Source organism: Callorhinchus milii, unplaced genomic scaffold (assembly GCF_018977255.1).
Source record: "Callorhinchus milii isolate IMCB2004 unplaced genomic scaffold, IMCB_Cmil_1.0 Scaffold29, whole genome shotgun sequence".
NCBI lineage: Eukaryota > Metazoa > Chordata > Chondrichthyes > Chimaeriformes > Callorhinchidae > Callorhinchus > Callorhinchus milii.
In genome coordinates, this window is record NW_024704770.1 from 3,103,412 (window position 1) to 3,116,257 (window position 12,846).

General features: G+C 54.9%; 2 protein-coding genes across 3 annotated transcripts; both read right to left on the bottom strand.

The window, feature by feature from the left end:
* Positions 1-532: 532 nt before the first annotated feature.
* crb3a (crumbs homolog 3a) lies at positions 533-4,926 on the bottom strand. Its single transcript, XM_042344719.1, has 4 exons — positions 4,775-4,926; positions 3,494-3,603; positions 1,573-1,634; positions 533-962 (listed from the first exon to the last, which is right to left on the bottom strand). The coding sequence occupies exons 2-4, from the start codon at positions 3,495-3,497 to the stop codon at positions 765-767; spliced, it is 264 nt and encodes an 87-aa protein (XP_042200653.1). The 5' UTR covers positions 3,498-3,603; positions 4,775-4,926; the 3' UTR covers positions 533-764.
* Positions 4,927-6,550: 1,624 nt separating this feature from the next.
* Positions 6,551-9,755, bottom strand: tmem205 (transmembrane protein 205). 2 transcript variants are annotated; one of them, XM_007885581.2, is made up of 4 exons: positions 9,695-9,755; positions 8,178-8,381; positions 7,349-7,512; positions 6,551-6,899 (listed from the first exon to the last, which is right to left on the bottom strand). In XM_007885581.2, exons 2-4 carry the CDS (start codon positions 8,275-8,277, stop codon positions 6,597-6,599), a joined length of 567 nt encoding a protein of 188 aa, XP_007883772.2. In that variant the 5' UTR covers positions 8,278-8,381; positions 9,695-9,755; the 3' UTR covers positions 6,551-6,596. The 2 variants fall into 2 exon arrangements, with proteins under 2 accessions (XP_007883772.2, XP_007883773.2); XM_007885582.2 differs by lacking the exon at positions 9,695-9,755 and adding an exon at positions 9,562-9,683.
* Between the last annotated feature and the right edge of the window lie 3,091 nt (positions 9,756-12,846).

Here is a 12,846-nt window from a genome sequence, read left to right on the forward strand (position 1 = left end):
GCCCTCCTCTGCTTCCCCCTTCCCCCACCCACCCAGTCAGGGTTGAGGGGGTGGGGAGGAGTGGGGGGGGGGGGGGGGAGGGGGTTGAGGTAACCCCAATAATTCCATCACAATCATTTGCTTCTGTTTTTTCCTGTTGCTTTTCCACCGCGATGGAAATAAAAGTTTTTTTAATAATAATGTTACAGGCCACGTGTGGTCTTTCATTCAAATCCCTGTAGCGGCGACGACGGGGTTGGGGTGGGGGGTGGGGGGGTGGTGGAGGGTGTGATGGGGTTGTGGGCTTCGGGGGTGAAGGCCTTTGTGCCCTCCCTCTCCCACCCCCTTTCGAGATCAGTCGTCAGCAGACAGAACGGGACCCACTGTTCCAGAACTTAGGAGACAGCAAATCTTAAAAAAAATCCCGGGGAAATTACTGTGTGAGAGCACAGCTTCCCCCCACCCCCCTCCGCCACCCCACCCACCCCCACCTCCTCTCCCCCCCACCCACAGACAGGACAAGTTCCTCCCAAAAACAGAAGTCGCTGGGAACACGCAGCAGGTCAGGCAGCACCTATGGAGAGTCGTGGAACACCGGTGGGGGGGGCAGCGGGAGCGACGGTGTGTCCAGTGCTGGTCGCGGGTCAATGGGTGGGGTGGTGGTCACTAATGTCTGGTCACCAGTCGCTGGTGGGCACTTGGACAGTCATGTTTGCCAGTTGCCAGACCGTGGGCCATGGTGGCCAGGCTGTAGGCACTGGTTGCCGGGTGGTGGTTGACGGCCTCTAGATGAGCCTCTCCTCCGGTGGCAGCTTGAGGCCGGTGCCAGGCTGCCCTGCCCGCGGGCCCTGCTGCTCCTGCCCACTCGGGTTGTAGGTCCCCTCTTCCCGGCGTTTCTCTTTCACCTTGAGGATGATGATGGTCAGGACGACGATGATGATGAGGACCCCCCCAATCACACAGGGGGCCACGATGGCGGCAATCTGCAGAGACACGAGACGTTCACACCCGGGAACGAGGTCACACACACACCCACACAAACTCACACACACACACCCACTCACACACAAACACACACACACCCACACAAACTCATACACACACACCCACTCACACACACCCACTCACACACAAACACACACCCACTCACACACACACACCCACTCACACACAAACTCATACACACACTCACACACACATACCCACACACAAACTCATACACACACACCCACTCACACACACACCTACTCACACACACCCACCCACACACACACAAACTCATACACACACATCCACTCACACACACCCACACACACCCACTCATACACAAGCTAATACACACACACCCATCCACACACCCACACCCACCACACGCGCACTCATACGTACACACACACACACACACGTACAAACACACACACTCACCCACTCATACACGCACACCCACACACACTGACCGACTCTCTGCACCCTCAACATTGCGTTAGGAACCCTCCAGCTCGCTCCCCTCACCCCTCCCCCCCACCACTCGGGCGCCACACCGGAACGCCGAGCCGGACCGCACTGTTATCCCTCAGGAATAACTTGACTTACATTGGTTCCGGGCTCCTGAGTTGCTGTGATGTTGTTGTTAGGTGAAGTGACTGTGATCATCGCTGTGGGGAAACAGATGGAATTTATCACTTATCATTTATCACTAACCCCTCAAGCCTGTTCTATCAGATCTGGGCTAATCTGTACCTCAACTAACTCCAATTGCTCCGTATCCCCTGTTCTCCATATCCCCTGATCCCCAAATCCCCAAATCCCCTGATCCCATAATCCACAGCCTTTTGGGGGAGGGAGAGAGAGATTCCTATTAGCCTTTGGGTGAAAGAAAATAGAAGAGAATGGAGCGGGACTTGGCCTTTTCACACACGGCCAAGCCCAGGCTCGGGTGGGGGCTGGGGTTGGGGGCTGGGGTTGGGGGGCTGGGGTTGGGGGGCTGGGGTTGGGGGCTGGGGTTGGGGGGCTGGGGTTGGGGGCTGGGGTGGGGGTCTGGATTCGGGGGCTGGTGTTTGGGGCTGGGGTTGGGGTTGGGGGGCTGTGCTGTCACAGTCGGGCCGGGGCTGGTTGATGTTTAATCTCCCGCAGGATGTCATGACCCTGTGAGTAATGTTTGAACGTTCAGTGTCTGGTTTACAGTAACACGGAAAGTCACTCTCGGTGACTAAGTCACTGGTAATAATTAACCAGTAACATGTAACATGTCGCTCGTCAAACTCCCTCACAAACTCACTGCAGAAACACAGCGATACAAAGAGAGAGAACGATCTGGGGGGGGTTTATATAGCGCCATCTCAAAGTGCTTCACAGTAATTACTGCCCATGTAGTGACTGTGTGTTTTGTGGGTGAGGGCGGCAGATAATCTGTGAACACAGCGACGCCCCCACTGGGAAAGCAACTGACGAATTTACTGAGCTGGGAGATTGCCGTCCAGGACACGGGGAGGGAAGGAGAGAGAGAGAGAGAGAGAGAGAGAGAAACACTCCCTTCTCTTTCCCAATCGGCCACAGGTGTGGACGAGGAGCCGGGGTTGAAGGTTTGGGTTGAAGGGTGGTGCCCAGCCCATGCGTGTGCGAGTGCGTGTGCGTGTGCCAGCCCGGACACTGAGCTCAAAGTCCGTCACGTGGGACTTGGAACGAGCTCCAGGTCAGAGGCTCAGCCACAAACTGACCGGATTCGAGTCACGAAAACAATAAGGAAACATTCAACCAAATAACTCTCTCTCTCTCTCTCTCTCTCTCTGGCTCCACCCGAGCACGGCCTCTCTCTCTCTCTCTCTCCCACTGGGTCAGCGCGGCCCCCATTCCCTCTGCCAACAGCAACAAGGTCCATCCTACCTCCACGCCGCCCTCCCCTCCCCCAGCGCCCGCCTCGCACCCCCCCCACCCCCACCCCCAACCCCTGGCCTCGCTCTGTCTTCGCCAGCGTGTGCGCAAAGGGAGGCCATTCAGCCCATCCAGCCTGTTTCAGCCGATCTGTAAACTCTGTGTGAAGGGCGCTGTATAAGTGCAAGTTGTCGTTGGGTAAAAGCCTGACACCGGGCAGTCCTGCTCTCTCTCTCCCTCTCTCTCTCCCTCTCTCCTCTCCCCCCCCCCCCCCCCGTGGTATCTTGGGGTACAGTGTGTCCTTGTTCAGCAGAGCTTGAGCCTCTCGGAGCACATCACGTCCCCCAGTTGTTCCGGGCACGACCTCCTCTCTCTCACTCTCGCTCTAACAAAAGAGCAACCGTCTCCCTCCCCCTTCCCCCCACCCCACAAACACACACAGCGACCGACACACACACCGACAACAACAACAGCAACAACGACAAAATATCCTCGTACAACACCTTTCACATCAGGAGGACGTCTCAAAGTGTTCAAAGCACAAACGCGCACACAAACACATAGTGCACACACACATACCCCTTTTACCCCCAATTGCCTCTCCCTCTCCCCACACACGCCTCCCCCCCCCCCCCCATCTTACCCATTCCCAGCCTCTGGCCTCAGAGCCCCAGGGTCCCGTCACTGCTCCCGATCGCCCAGGAACATAATGGGATCGGCCCCTCACTCCGCAGCCAATTCCCGGCCAATGTTCTGGGGAAAAAGAGGCAACTTTTTGTGGGTATGAATTGGGGCAACAACAACAACAACAAAATGACAGTTATAGAGCGCCTTTCACATCGGGGTGGGGGTGGGGAGGTGGAGGTGGGGTTGGGGAGGTGGAGGTGGGGGTTGGGGAGGTGAAGGTGGCGGTTGGGGAGGGGGGTTGGGGGGTGGTGGGGGTTGGGGGAGGTGAAGGTGGGGGGTTGGGGGTGGGGGAGGTGGAGCCGGCTGGAGGCCGCTGAGCGGAGGGAGCGGACAGGTTTGTATGGGGAGGGGATCAGGAGGGATGGAGGGATGAGGGGAGATACGATAAAGACACAATCCCGAGTCTCACCGACCGCTCAGTCGGGACAGTGGCCTTCACCCGGGGAACGTCTCGGGGGGTTACCGTCTCAGGAGGGTGGGGGGGGGGACAGCTGACCCGGGGGGGGGGGGGGGGGGCTGACCGGGGGGGGGGGTGGGGGGACAGCTGACCGGGGGGGGGGGGGGGGGGGGCAGGAGGTGGGAGAGGCGCTATATCAAGTGCGAGGATTATTATTATTATTATTCAGCAAAGCAGAGAAACAGATAAGAGAACAGATCAATAATCTCTTCCGCCCCAACAAACCCGAATTAAAGAGGTTTTGCGGCTCTCTCTCTCTCTCTCTCTCTCTCTCACATTCTCTCTCTCTCCCTCACACCCTCTGTCTCTCTCACCTCCACACACACACATCACCTCCTCTCTCTCTCTCACTATCACCTTCTCTCTCTCTCTCTCTCTCTCTCAGTTTCTCTCTCTCTCACACACACACTATCACCTTCTCTCTCTCTCTCTCTCTCTCACACTATCACATTCTCTCTCTCTCTCTCTCTCTCAGTTTCTCTCTCTCTCACACACACACTATCACCTTCTCTCTCTCTCTCTCTCTCTCCCTCTGAACACACATTGAAGAGCCGCGCAGTGCTCAGAGGGAACAGCACAGTCTCAGCCCTGAGCGGGAATCCCGGACTCACTTTGTTTTAAGAGGAGAGAGTTTTTAGTTCAATCATAAAAATAATACTAATAATAATACTAATAATAATACTAATAATAATACTAATAATACTGAGTGTAACTGATTGGAGCTGCGGTTCGGGGTTTGGGAACAGCGCAGTGGAGAGTTTTCAGCGATTAATAACTCACCGAACAGCGAAGTGAAACGTTTGAGAAAAGTCGGAGAGAAGTTTTTTGGGGGAATTTTTCAGCCGCAGATACCGAGAGGAGACGGTGTCTGTGTCCACCGGTCCCGAGTCTCCCCCTCTCCCCCTCTCCCCGGTCCCGAGTCTCCCCCTCTCCCCCTCTCCCCGGTCCCGAGTCTCCCCCTCTCCCCCTCACACCGGCGACAGGTCTCCCCCTCTCTCTGTCTCCCTCTCTCTCACACACACACCAGAGCCCCAGGTCCCTCTCTCTCTGTCCCTCTCTCCCTCTCTCTGTCCCTCTCTCTCACTCTCTGTCCCTCTCTCTCTCTCTCTATCTCCCTCTCCCTCTGTCTCTCTCCCCCTCTCCTCTGTCTCTCCCCCTCTGTGGCCACACCTGAACCTGTAACCGGACCCCGAGCTCCGCCCCGGGGGGTGTTCCCCACTCAGCACGTGACCAGCAAACGGCAGTGCCCCCCCCTCCCCCCCTCCCCCCCTCTGCCCCCCCTCCCTCCCCCCTCTGCCCCCCCCTCCCCCCCTCCGCCCTCCCCCCTCCCCCCCTCTGCCCCCCCTCCCCCCCCCTCCCCCCCTCCGCCCCCTCCCCCCCCCCCCCTCCCCCCTCCCCCCTCCCCCCTCCCCCCCCCTCCCCCCCTCCCCCCCCCCTCCGCCCTCCGGTCAATCCCTAAACTGTACATCAGAGAAGTCATTGTTATTGTGTGACTTCCCGGTACAGCAGTGGGCGGAACGCGGCTCAGAGCCGATGGGGCAGATCCCTGTTTTTCGGGGGTAATAAACCCTTCAAAAAAATTAAATCGAATACATTTTGGTCCCTCCGTGGGGACGTCGCTGGGCGCCACCGGCTGCCGGGTTTCACCCAATAATGACACAGTCACTACACCTTACAGCGTGTCCTGTGAAGCGCTTTGAGCCGTCTCGAAGACGTGATAAGGCGCTGCGTCAACTGCGAAGGTATTATTACGACATTGTCGTAGACTATCATTGTTGTTATTATTTTCCAAAGGGGTTATTATCCCCAGAAAGCGATCTGACAATCGACTGACAACCGGGTTCCTAACCAGAGGCTGTGTGTGTGTGTGGGGGGGGGGGGGGGGAGTAAGGAAACTTGCCCAAGGTCTGGCCCCGACCTGACCCGCCCGGGAATCAAACCCGGGTCCTCTCGCTTGCGAGGCGGGGGCTCTAACCCCTGAGCCACAGGACTGCACACATAATCCTCACATTTATATAACAATTTGATCCTTTTATATAACTGTGACACAGTGGCCTTTGGGATCCTTCCACCAGTCTTTCACCAGTGTAAGTGAAGTAACTGTGTGGGCGATGGGTCACTGACCACTGACCCCACCCCCGGAGTTGTGGATCTGCAGTTGTCACCCACAAACCAGGCTGGACTTTGCCACCGTCACAGCGGGAGTGGTGGGGGGGGGGTGGGGGGGGGGAACCTCACCAATTTCACCCAACACAATTTCACTGAAAATTCAACAGTTTCTTTATTTACTTATATTTCATTTCAAACCTTTCATTCTGGAATGTAAGTAATAGCAGATTAGAATCACGGTAAAGCTCCTCTACACTGTGCGTCCACACTCCCAGGTCAGAGCCAGAGCCAGAGGGAGGGAGGGAGGGAGGGAGGGAGCGGGGGAGAGGGAGGAGGGAGGGAGCGGGGGAGAGGGAGGGAGGGAGGGAGCGGGGGAGAGGGAGGGAGGGAGGGAGCGGGGGAGAGGGAGGGAGGGAGGGAGCGGGGGAGAGGGAGGGAGGGAGGGAGCGGGGGAGAGGGAGGGAGGGAGCGAGTGATGGAGGGGGGGTGTTTGCTAGAAGGTCTGGAGGTTGGTTGCGGTGCAGACCAGGTTGATGCCAGTGCAGACGAGGCAGACGAGGTTGCAGAGGACGGAGGCGATGTGATAGTTGACGAAACGGTGGCTGAGATCCTGGTAGTTGGGGTTGGTGTCTCGGAGACGCTGGTACTCCGGGTTGCCCCTGGTGACGCCCACCTCCTCGCCCAGTCCGTGCTCCTTCTCAATCTTGTACATCTTGAACATCAAGGAGCTGGTGCTCTGCCCAAACCACTGGGCGTTCAGCCCGGCACACAGCACGCAGACAAACAGGGATGCCACCTGGGGGCACGAAGCAACCGTGATTCCCTTCTCCCCAGACTCCGGGTGACCACAACAACAACAACAGCAACATCACATTTGTAAAGCGCCTTTCACGTCGGGAGGACGTCCCAGGGCGCTGAACAGTCGGGGATCAGGATCCGAGCATCGGGGGGGTGGGGGGTGAGGGTTTGGGGGGCGCAGGGTTGGGATGAGGGAGGGCAGAGGACGGCGGCTGAAAGCACGGTCGAAAAAAGGAGGGTCTTGAGTCGTGCCTTGAAGAGAGAGGAGGGAGGGAGAGAGAGAGTGAGAGGAAGAGGAAAGAGAGAGAGGAGGGAGAGAGACAGAGAGAGAGAGAGAGAGAGAGGGAGGAAGGAGAGAGAAGAGGGGGAGAGTGAGAGAGAGAGGACTGGTAGAGAGCGTGAGAGTGAGAGAGAGCGAGCGAGGTGAGATGGGAGGCATTGAATTACCTGCAGGCTCTCGGCTGGGCTGAGCATCTCTCTGGGGTGGTAGACTGCGTACAGGGCCAGGCTGAGGAAGGAGCCCCCCAAGACCCCGAACAGATAGTAGGGGAAGAGTTTACTCTGCACCAAACCAAACGTGTGCCTGGGGACGTTCCTCCTGAGTACGGTGCCTGAGGGGGCCACAAAACAGCCAAATACAGCGGAGAGAACACACCACCACAAACACACGCTGCAGAGAAACAACACCCACATCGTGTCTCACGGCCGGACCTCCTGTCCGTCCCTCGCCCCTCCCTCAGCTCCACCGCCGGTGGCCGTGCCATCAGCCACTACACCCTGAAACTCTTGAACTCCCTCCCTCAATCCCCCCCTCGGCCTCGCCCCCTCCCTGCCTCCCTCCCCACTTTCAAATCCTGCATAAAGGCCTTCCTTTTTTTGGGCACCTCCCAACTTCTCCCCCAGCCCACACCCTCTCACCCCCCCCCCCCCCCACCCCCCCACCGGCTTGGGGTCAGCCTCCGCCACTGTCAAGCGCTCTGGGACGCTGCCCCACGTGAGAGGCGCTGTCTAAATGTTGTTGTTTGCGTATAAAATAATAAATCTTTGCATCTGAGTTGGTGTCTTATCGCGTCTTCGAGACGTCTCAAAGCGCTGCACAGAATACACCGTGAAGTGTAGTGACTGTGTACTTTCTGAGCGAAGCGCGGCAGCTGATTGCGCCCAGCGGTGTCCCAGTGGCTGATCATTATTATTTTGAAGCGATTATTACCCCCTGAAAAGTGATCCGCGAGTCGACTAACAACCAATTAACTCATCTACTCCCACATCTTCTCACCTGCCACGAATGTCATCCAAATCTGTGCCCCCCACATGGTGGAGAGGAAGGTCAAATGGGTCAGTTTAACCAGCTGGGTGGGCTCCCCTTCGGTGGGCATCGTTGTCTCCTCTCGGGGGTCTCGGGGGGGTAGGGGGGCACGAGGCTGGGTCTTCTAGAGAAGAGGCTTCTCTCCGAGGGGAAGGAATTACCTCTTTCCTGGGTCTGAAATAAAGAGTGTCAGACTGGGGCAGGAAGGAACGTGCTGACAGGCAGAGATAACTGTGACTCACTGGCTTGGCATATGCTAAAGCTTCCTCCCTCCCTCTCTTCCTTACTCTCCCTCTCTCTCTCTCCCTCTCTCTCTCTTCCTCTCCCTCCCGTGGTAACACAAAACCTTGATGTCAGTGGAGAGGGGAGAGATAGTGAGACAGAGAGACAGAGAGGAGGGAAGCGGTGGGAGAGAGAAGATACAGAGGAGGAGGAGAGAGCAAAAGACTTCTCCTCCAGCCTCCGCACCGTTCTTGTGCAGAGTTCCTCAGGGCTCCGTCCTGTTCACCCTCTACACGCTCCCCCTTGATGACATCATCCTCAGACATGGGGTAAATTTCCACACGTATGCAGATGACACCCAACTCTATCTCTCTGCCTCCACCCTCAACTCCAGGACTACTGATGTCCGACATCAAGTCCTGGACAAGGGACAACTTTCTCCAACTCAACGTCAGCAGAGGCGGCAAGCCTGAGATGCGCGTGCCTCCCCTCCCGTGTGACTTGTGTGTTCTCCGAGGCCAATAAACTGGTGGAACTGGCTTGATGGGCTGAATGGCCTCCCTTTCTCTCTCTCTCTCTCCTTTTCCTGTCAGAGCTGGGGAGCCCAGACACAAAACCCAAACCTGGGAATCCTCGGAATGTGGAACCGGTTTGTCCACGTCTGAGAGGAGAAATGAGTAATGGGGAGGGGGAGAGGAGGGGAGGGTGTCGCTGCTGTCAGTGTCACTCACTGACAATTCCTTGACTTGGGTACAGTTTTGCTTCATACCTAGCGTTGGGTTGGGGAGTCGACTGTAGGCGGGGGGGTGGTGGGGGTGGGGGTGGGGGCAGGGGTTGATAGGGATGGAAAGGGACCTCCCCCCAACACACACAAATGCTCTGACTAGTGGTGTCTGGGCTCAGGCACGCACGCTATCCTTCCACACGCCAGCCACTCACCGCAGGGGGGCATCCCTGCCAAGTGTAGTGACTGTGCATGTTCCGCAGCGACCTCTTCACCCCTTGAAGTGAGGACGTGACCTCTGACCTCGGGTTGTACAACATCCAGAGCTATTTCCCGGCCTTTGGGTGGGATGACCTCCGAACCCTTGACCAAACCCCAAACCAAAAAAGAAACTTTTTAAGTCTTTACCTGGCCCGCGGGCCGCCAGGGTCACCTGTGTCACCTGGCCTTTAAGTCGTCTGTGTCACGTGCCTCTGGCGCCTTGTGTGGCGCTGGTGGGATAAGTGTCGGCCAAAGTGTTAAAGGGGCGCTCGGCACTCACCTGCAGACCCGAGCACCAACTGCCTTCTCCCACCCGGCTGTGACTGACAGGTCCAGCAGCCAATGGGGTAGCGCAATAGCCTGATTGATTGGGAGGCGGGAGGGGCGATAGAACCAATCAGCGACAGGAGAGGGGGCGGGATCTCAGTCCTGGTTCACGCCCACTTCACTGAGCCCCGCATTGACGGCCTCCCGTCCAATGGCGAGCGTGGATTTCTGATTGACAGCCGATCAGGCCAACGGGAGGTGGGAAGGAGGGCGGGAGCGGCGGCGCCGGGTTACGGGTGCCCACGTGTAACAAAGCCGCACTGCACTGTCTGTGCGCTCACAGCCCAACACTTCAGCTCAGTCCATCTGCACCGACCAACAGGTACAAGCAAACGCGTTTTATTGCACATCACCTCGAAATATCTTTCCATCTCAAAACTACCTGTGGTCCAATTTTTTGCACTTCTGTTACTTCAGTGTAAATAATAACACTGAATATTAATAATAATATTGACGCGCTCCGGGACGCTACCCCGGATGCACGGCGCTGTATCAATGCAACTTACTGTCGTTGCAATAATAATTCTTGAGTTTTCACGTCTTTGAAGCGTCTCAAAGTGCTTCACAGGATACACTGTAAAGTGTAGTGACTGTGTGTGTTTTGCGGGCAGGCAAAGCGCCCAGACAGTAGTGGATTGAGGTAAATAAATTATTATTATTATTTCTTTTTGGAGGGATTATTATCCGCCAATCGACCAACAACCGGGTTCCTACTTACTGATGGTAAACAGAGGCCAGTGTGCGGAGTGAGGAAACCTGCCCGATGGGAATCGAACCCGGGTCCTCTCGCTTGCGAGACGAGCGCTCTAACAACTGAGCTGCAGCCTTCCACAAACACGTCACCACTTAATTCAACAATGATGCCAAGGAAAAACACTTATTTTGTAAATAATAATAATTGTTACTACTATTCAATGTAAACTTTCAAAAATATTGATATAAATGTAAAGTGTTTCCATAGCATAAATGTAACCACTTATTTCCATAGTGTAAATACAAACTATTTGCTTCAGTAATATAAATGTAACCATTTACTCTAACAGTATTGAATAATATCATTATAACAAAATGTAAACTGATAATAATCCTTGCATTTGATATAGCGCTTTTTCAGGTCTTTGAGACGGCTCAAAGAATAAACTGTATAGCGAATTGTTTGTACATTTGTACATTTGTGGGCGAAACGCAGCAGCCAATTGCACACAGCAGTGTCCCACAAACAGTCGTGGATTGAAGTGACCAATTTATTATTTTTTTTTCTTGAGGGTTTATTATCGGGCGTGTGGAGTAAGGAAACTTGGCCAAGGTTTTTCGCTCTGCCCGGGAATCAAACCCAGGTCTCTTGTGTTAACTCAATGTCTGATGTAACTGTTTATTTCACTACTAATATAGAAAGTCCATCGCTATTCGAAGGTAATGTTGTTGTTGGAGACTTCATGTTAGTTTAGAGTGAGATTTCTCACTGTAGCTGTTAAATGGTGACATGTGTGATCTGTTCTCTGTGTCTACAGATTGATTATAGTTTGGATATGAACACTGACATTTCACTAATGTCTCGAATAGTTTCAGACAGTGAAGGAGATACATTGGTAAGTGTTACCCAGCACACACAGGTGTATTTTGCCCACAAAACACACGGTCACTACACTTTACAGTATATCCGCTCTGAGACTCAAGGACTTGATCAGCCGCTGTATTAAATGCAAGGATTATTATTATTATTACAGGGACCACTGACTCTTTGGGAGGGAATCAAGTAAACCTCACATAAGTCCTGGGACCGACCATGCATTTAATACGACTTCTGCAAACTATGAGTTATGTCAAACTTGCATATAATAATATTAATCCTTGCATTTGATACAGCGCCTTATCACGTCGTCGAGACGTCTCAATGCACTTCACAGAATATACTGTAAAGTGACTGTGTATCTTGTGGGCGAAATGCCGCAGCCAATTGAATATAAACTCTGGAACGGGAACTTGGGCGGATGTGCGATTTAGGAGGTTATACGATTAAGGAGCTCTATCAAATACAAGGATTATTATTATTATTATTTATACGGATCAGACTTCTGCGAGTTTTACTGCATACTTTAAAGGAGCCAGACAGAGTAGTGAGGGACTCAGTTAAGGAGGAAAGCCTCTGGTGGGCAATATCCAGAGCCCCTCCTTCCTTCCCCCTCGGCTGGAGGTGCCCGTGTGTGGGGGACAGGATTGAGTTGTGTTTCTTTGCCCCCCCCCCTCCAGCCTCACACCCCCGCCACAGCTCACTGTCCAGACCTGCACGTGAAGACTGTGGTGGAGGTTAACGTCCCAGCAATTTCTGCCAGTTCACAAATATGAGTGAATTTCCTCTGATATTATTCTCTTTCCTTGCAGCAGACTCTGAAATTTGGAGGCTGTCATCAGAAAGGTGGGATTACACCGACAATCGCTCCCAATGGTCTCCCAGCGTGGGCACGGGGGGGGGGTGAGGTGGGGGTAGGGGTGGGGGAGGGAATGGGATTACAGAGTCCGGTGGGGGAGCGAGCACCAGCACAGACACGATGGGGAGAGAGAGAGAGAGAGAGAGCAGGGAATGGGATTAGAGGAGAGAGCCCCAGTGGGGAGGTGTCTGCTGTAACCTACCTTGTGCTGTAGGCAGTCTGTCGCTGTACAGGGGCTAATGTTTCGGGGTTGCGGGGTAGTTGATCGCAGGCTGAGACCACGTTTGGGGTTTTCCAGAGAATGCGTTTAACAAAGTGCGGAATTTCAGCGAGACCCACTGCCCCGCCCCGGCCGAAACCAAACATGTGGGGGACGAGCTGGAGGTCATCAAGTTCCACATCGAGGTCCAGACACGGGTACGGTGACACCTGTTTAACACGGAACACACGTCTAACACGCTGCCGCATAGCTTTCCTAACACGCTACAGCCCCGCGCTTAACACACGACCGTAACATGTCCAACTCGGGATGCGTGGGGGAAACATAGGAACAGGAGGATGCCATTCAGCCCCTCGAGTCTGCTCCGCCAATCTATGGCTGATCTGTACCTCAACTCCAATTACCCGCCTTTGCCCCATATCTCTTGATTCCCCGATTTAACAAACAACACTCCAG

What these genes read in the sequence shown, in the direction of transcription:
- tmem205 (XM_007885581.2), bottom strand. Translation starts at nt 8,277, where the DNA reads ATGCCCACCGAAGGGGAGCCCACCCAGCTGGTTAAACTGACCCATTTG. An exon ending in TTGGATGACATTCGTGGCAG is followed by an intron (nt 7,513 to 8,177) that starts GTGAGAAGATGT and finishes TGGCCCCCTCAG; the next exon opens with GCACCGTACTCAGGAGGAAC. An exon ending in GCCCAGCCGAGAGCCTGCAG is followed by an intron (nt 6,900 to 7,348) that starts GTAATTCAATGC and finishes TCGTGCCCCCAG; the next exon opens with GTGGCATCCCTGTTTGTCTG.
- crb3a (XM_042344719.1), bottom strand. An exon ending in CTCAGGAGCCCGGAACCAAT is followed by an intron (nt 963 to 1,572) that starts GTAAGTCAAGTT and finishes GTGTCTCTGCAG; the next exon opens with ATTGCCGCCATCGTGGCCCC.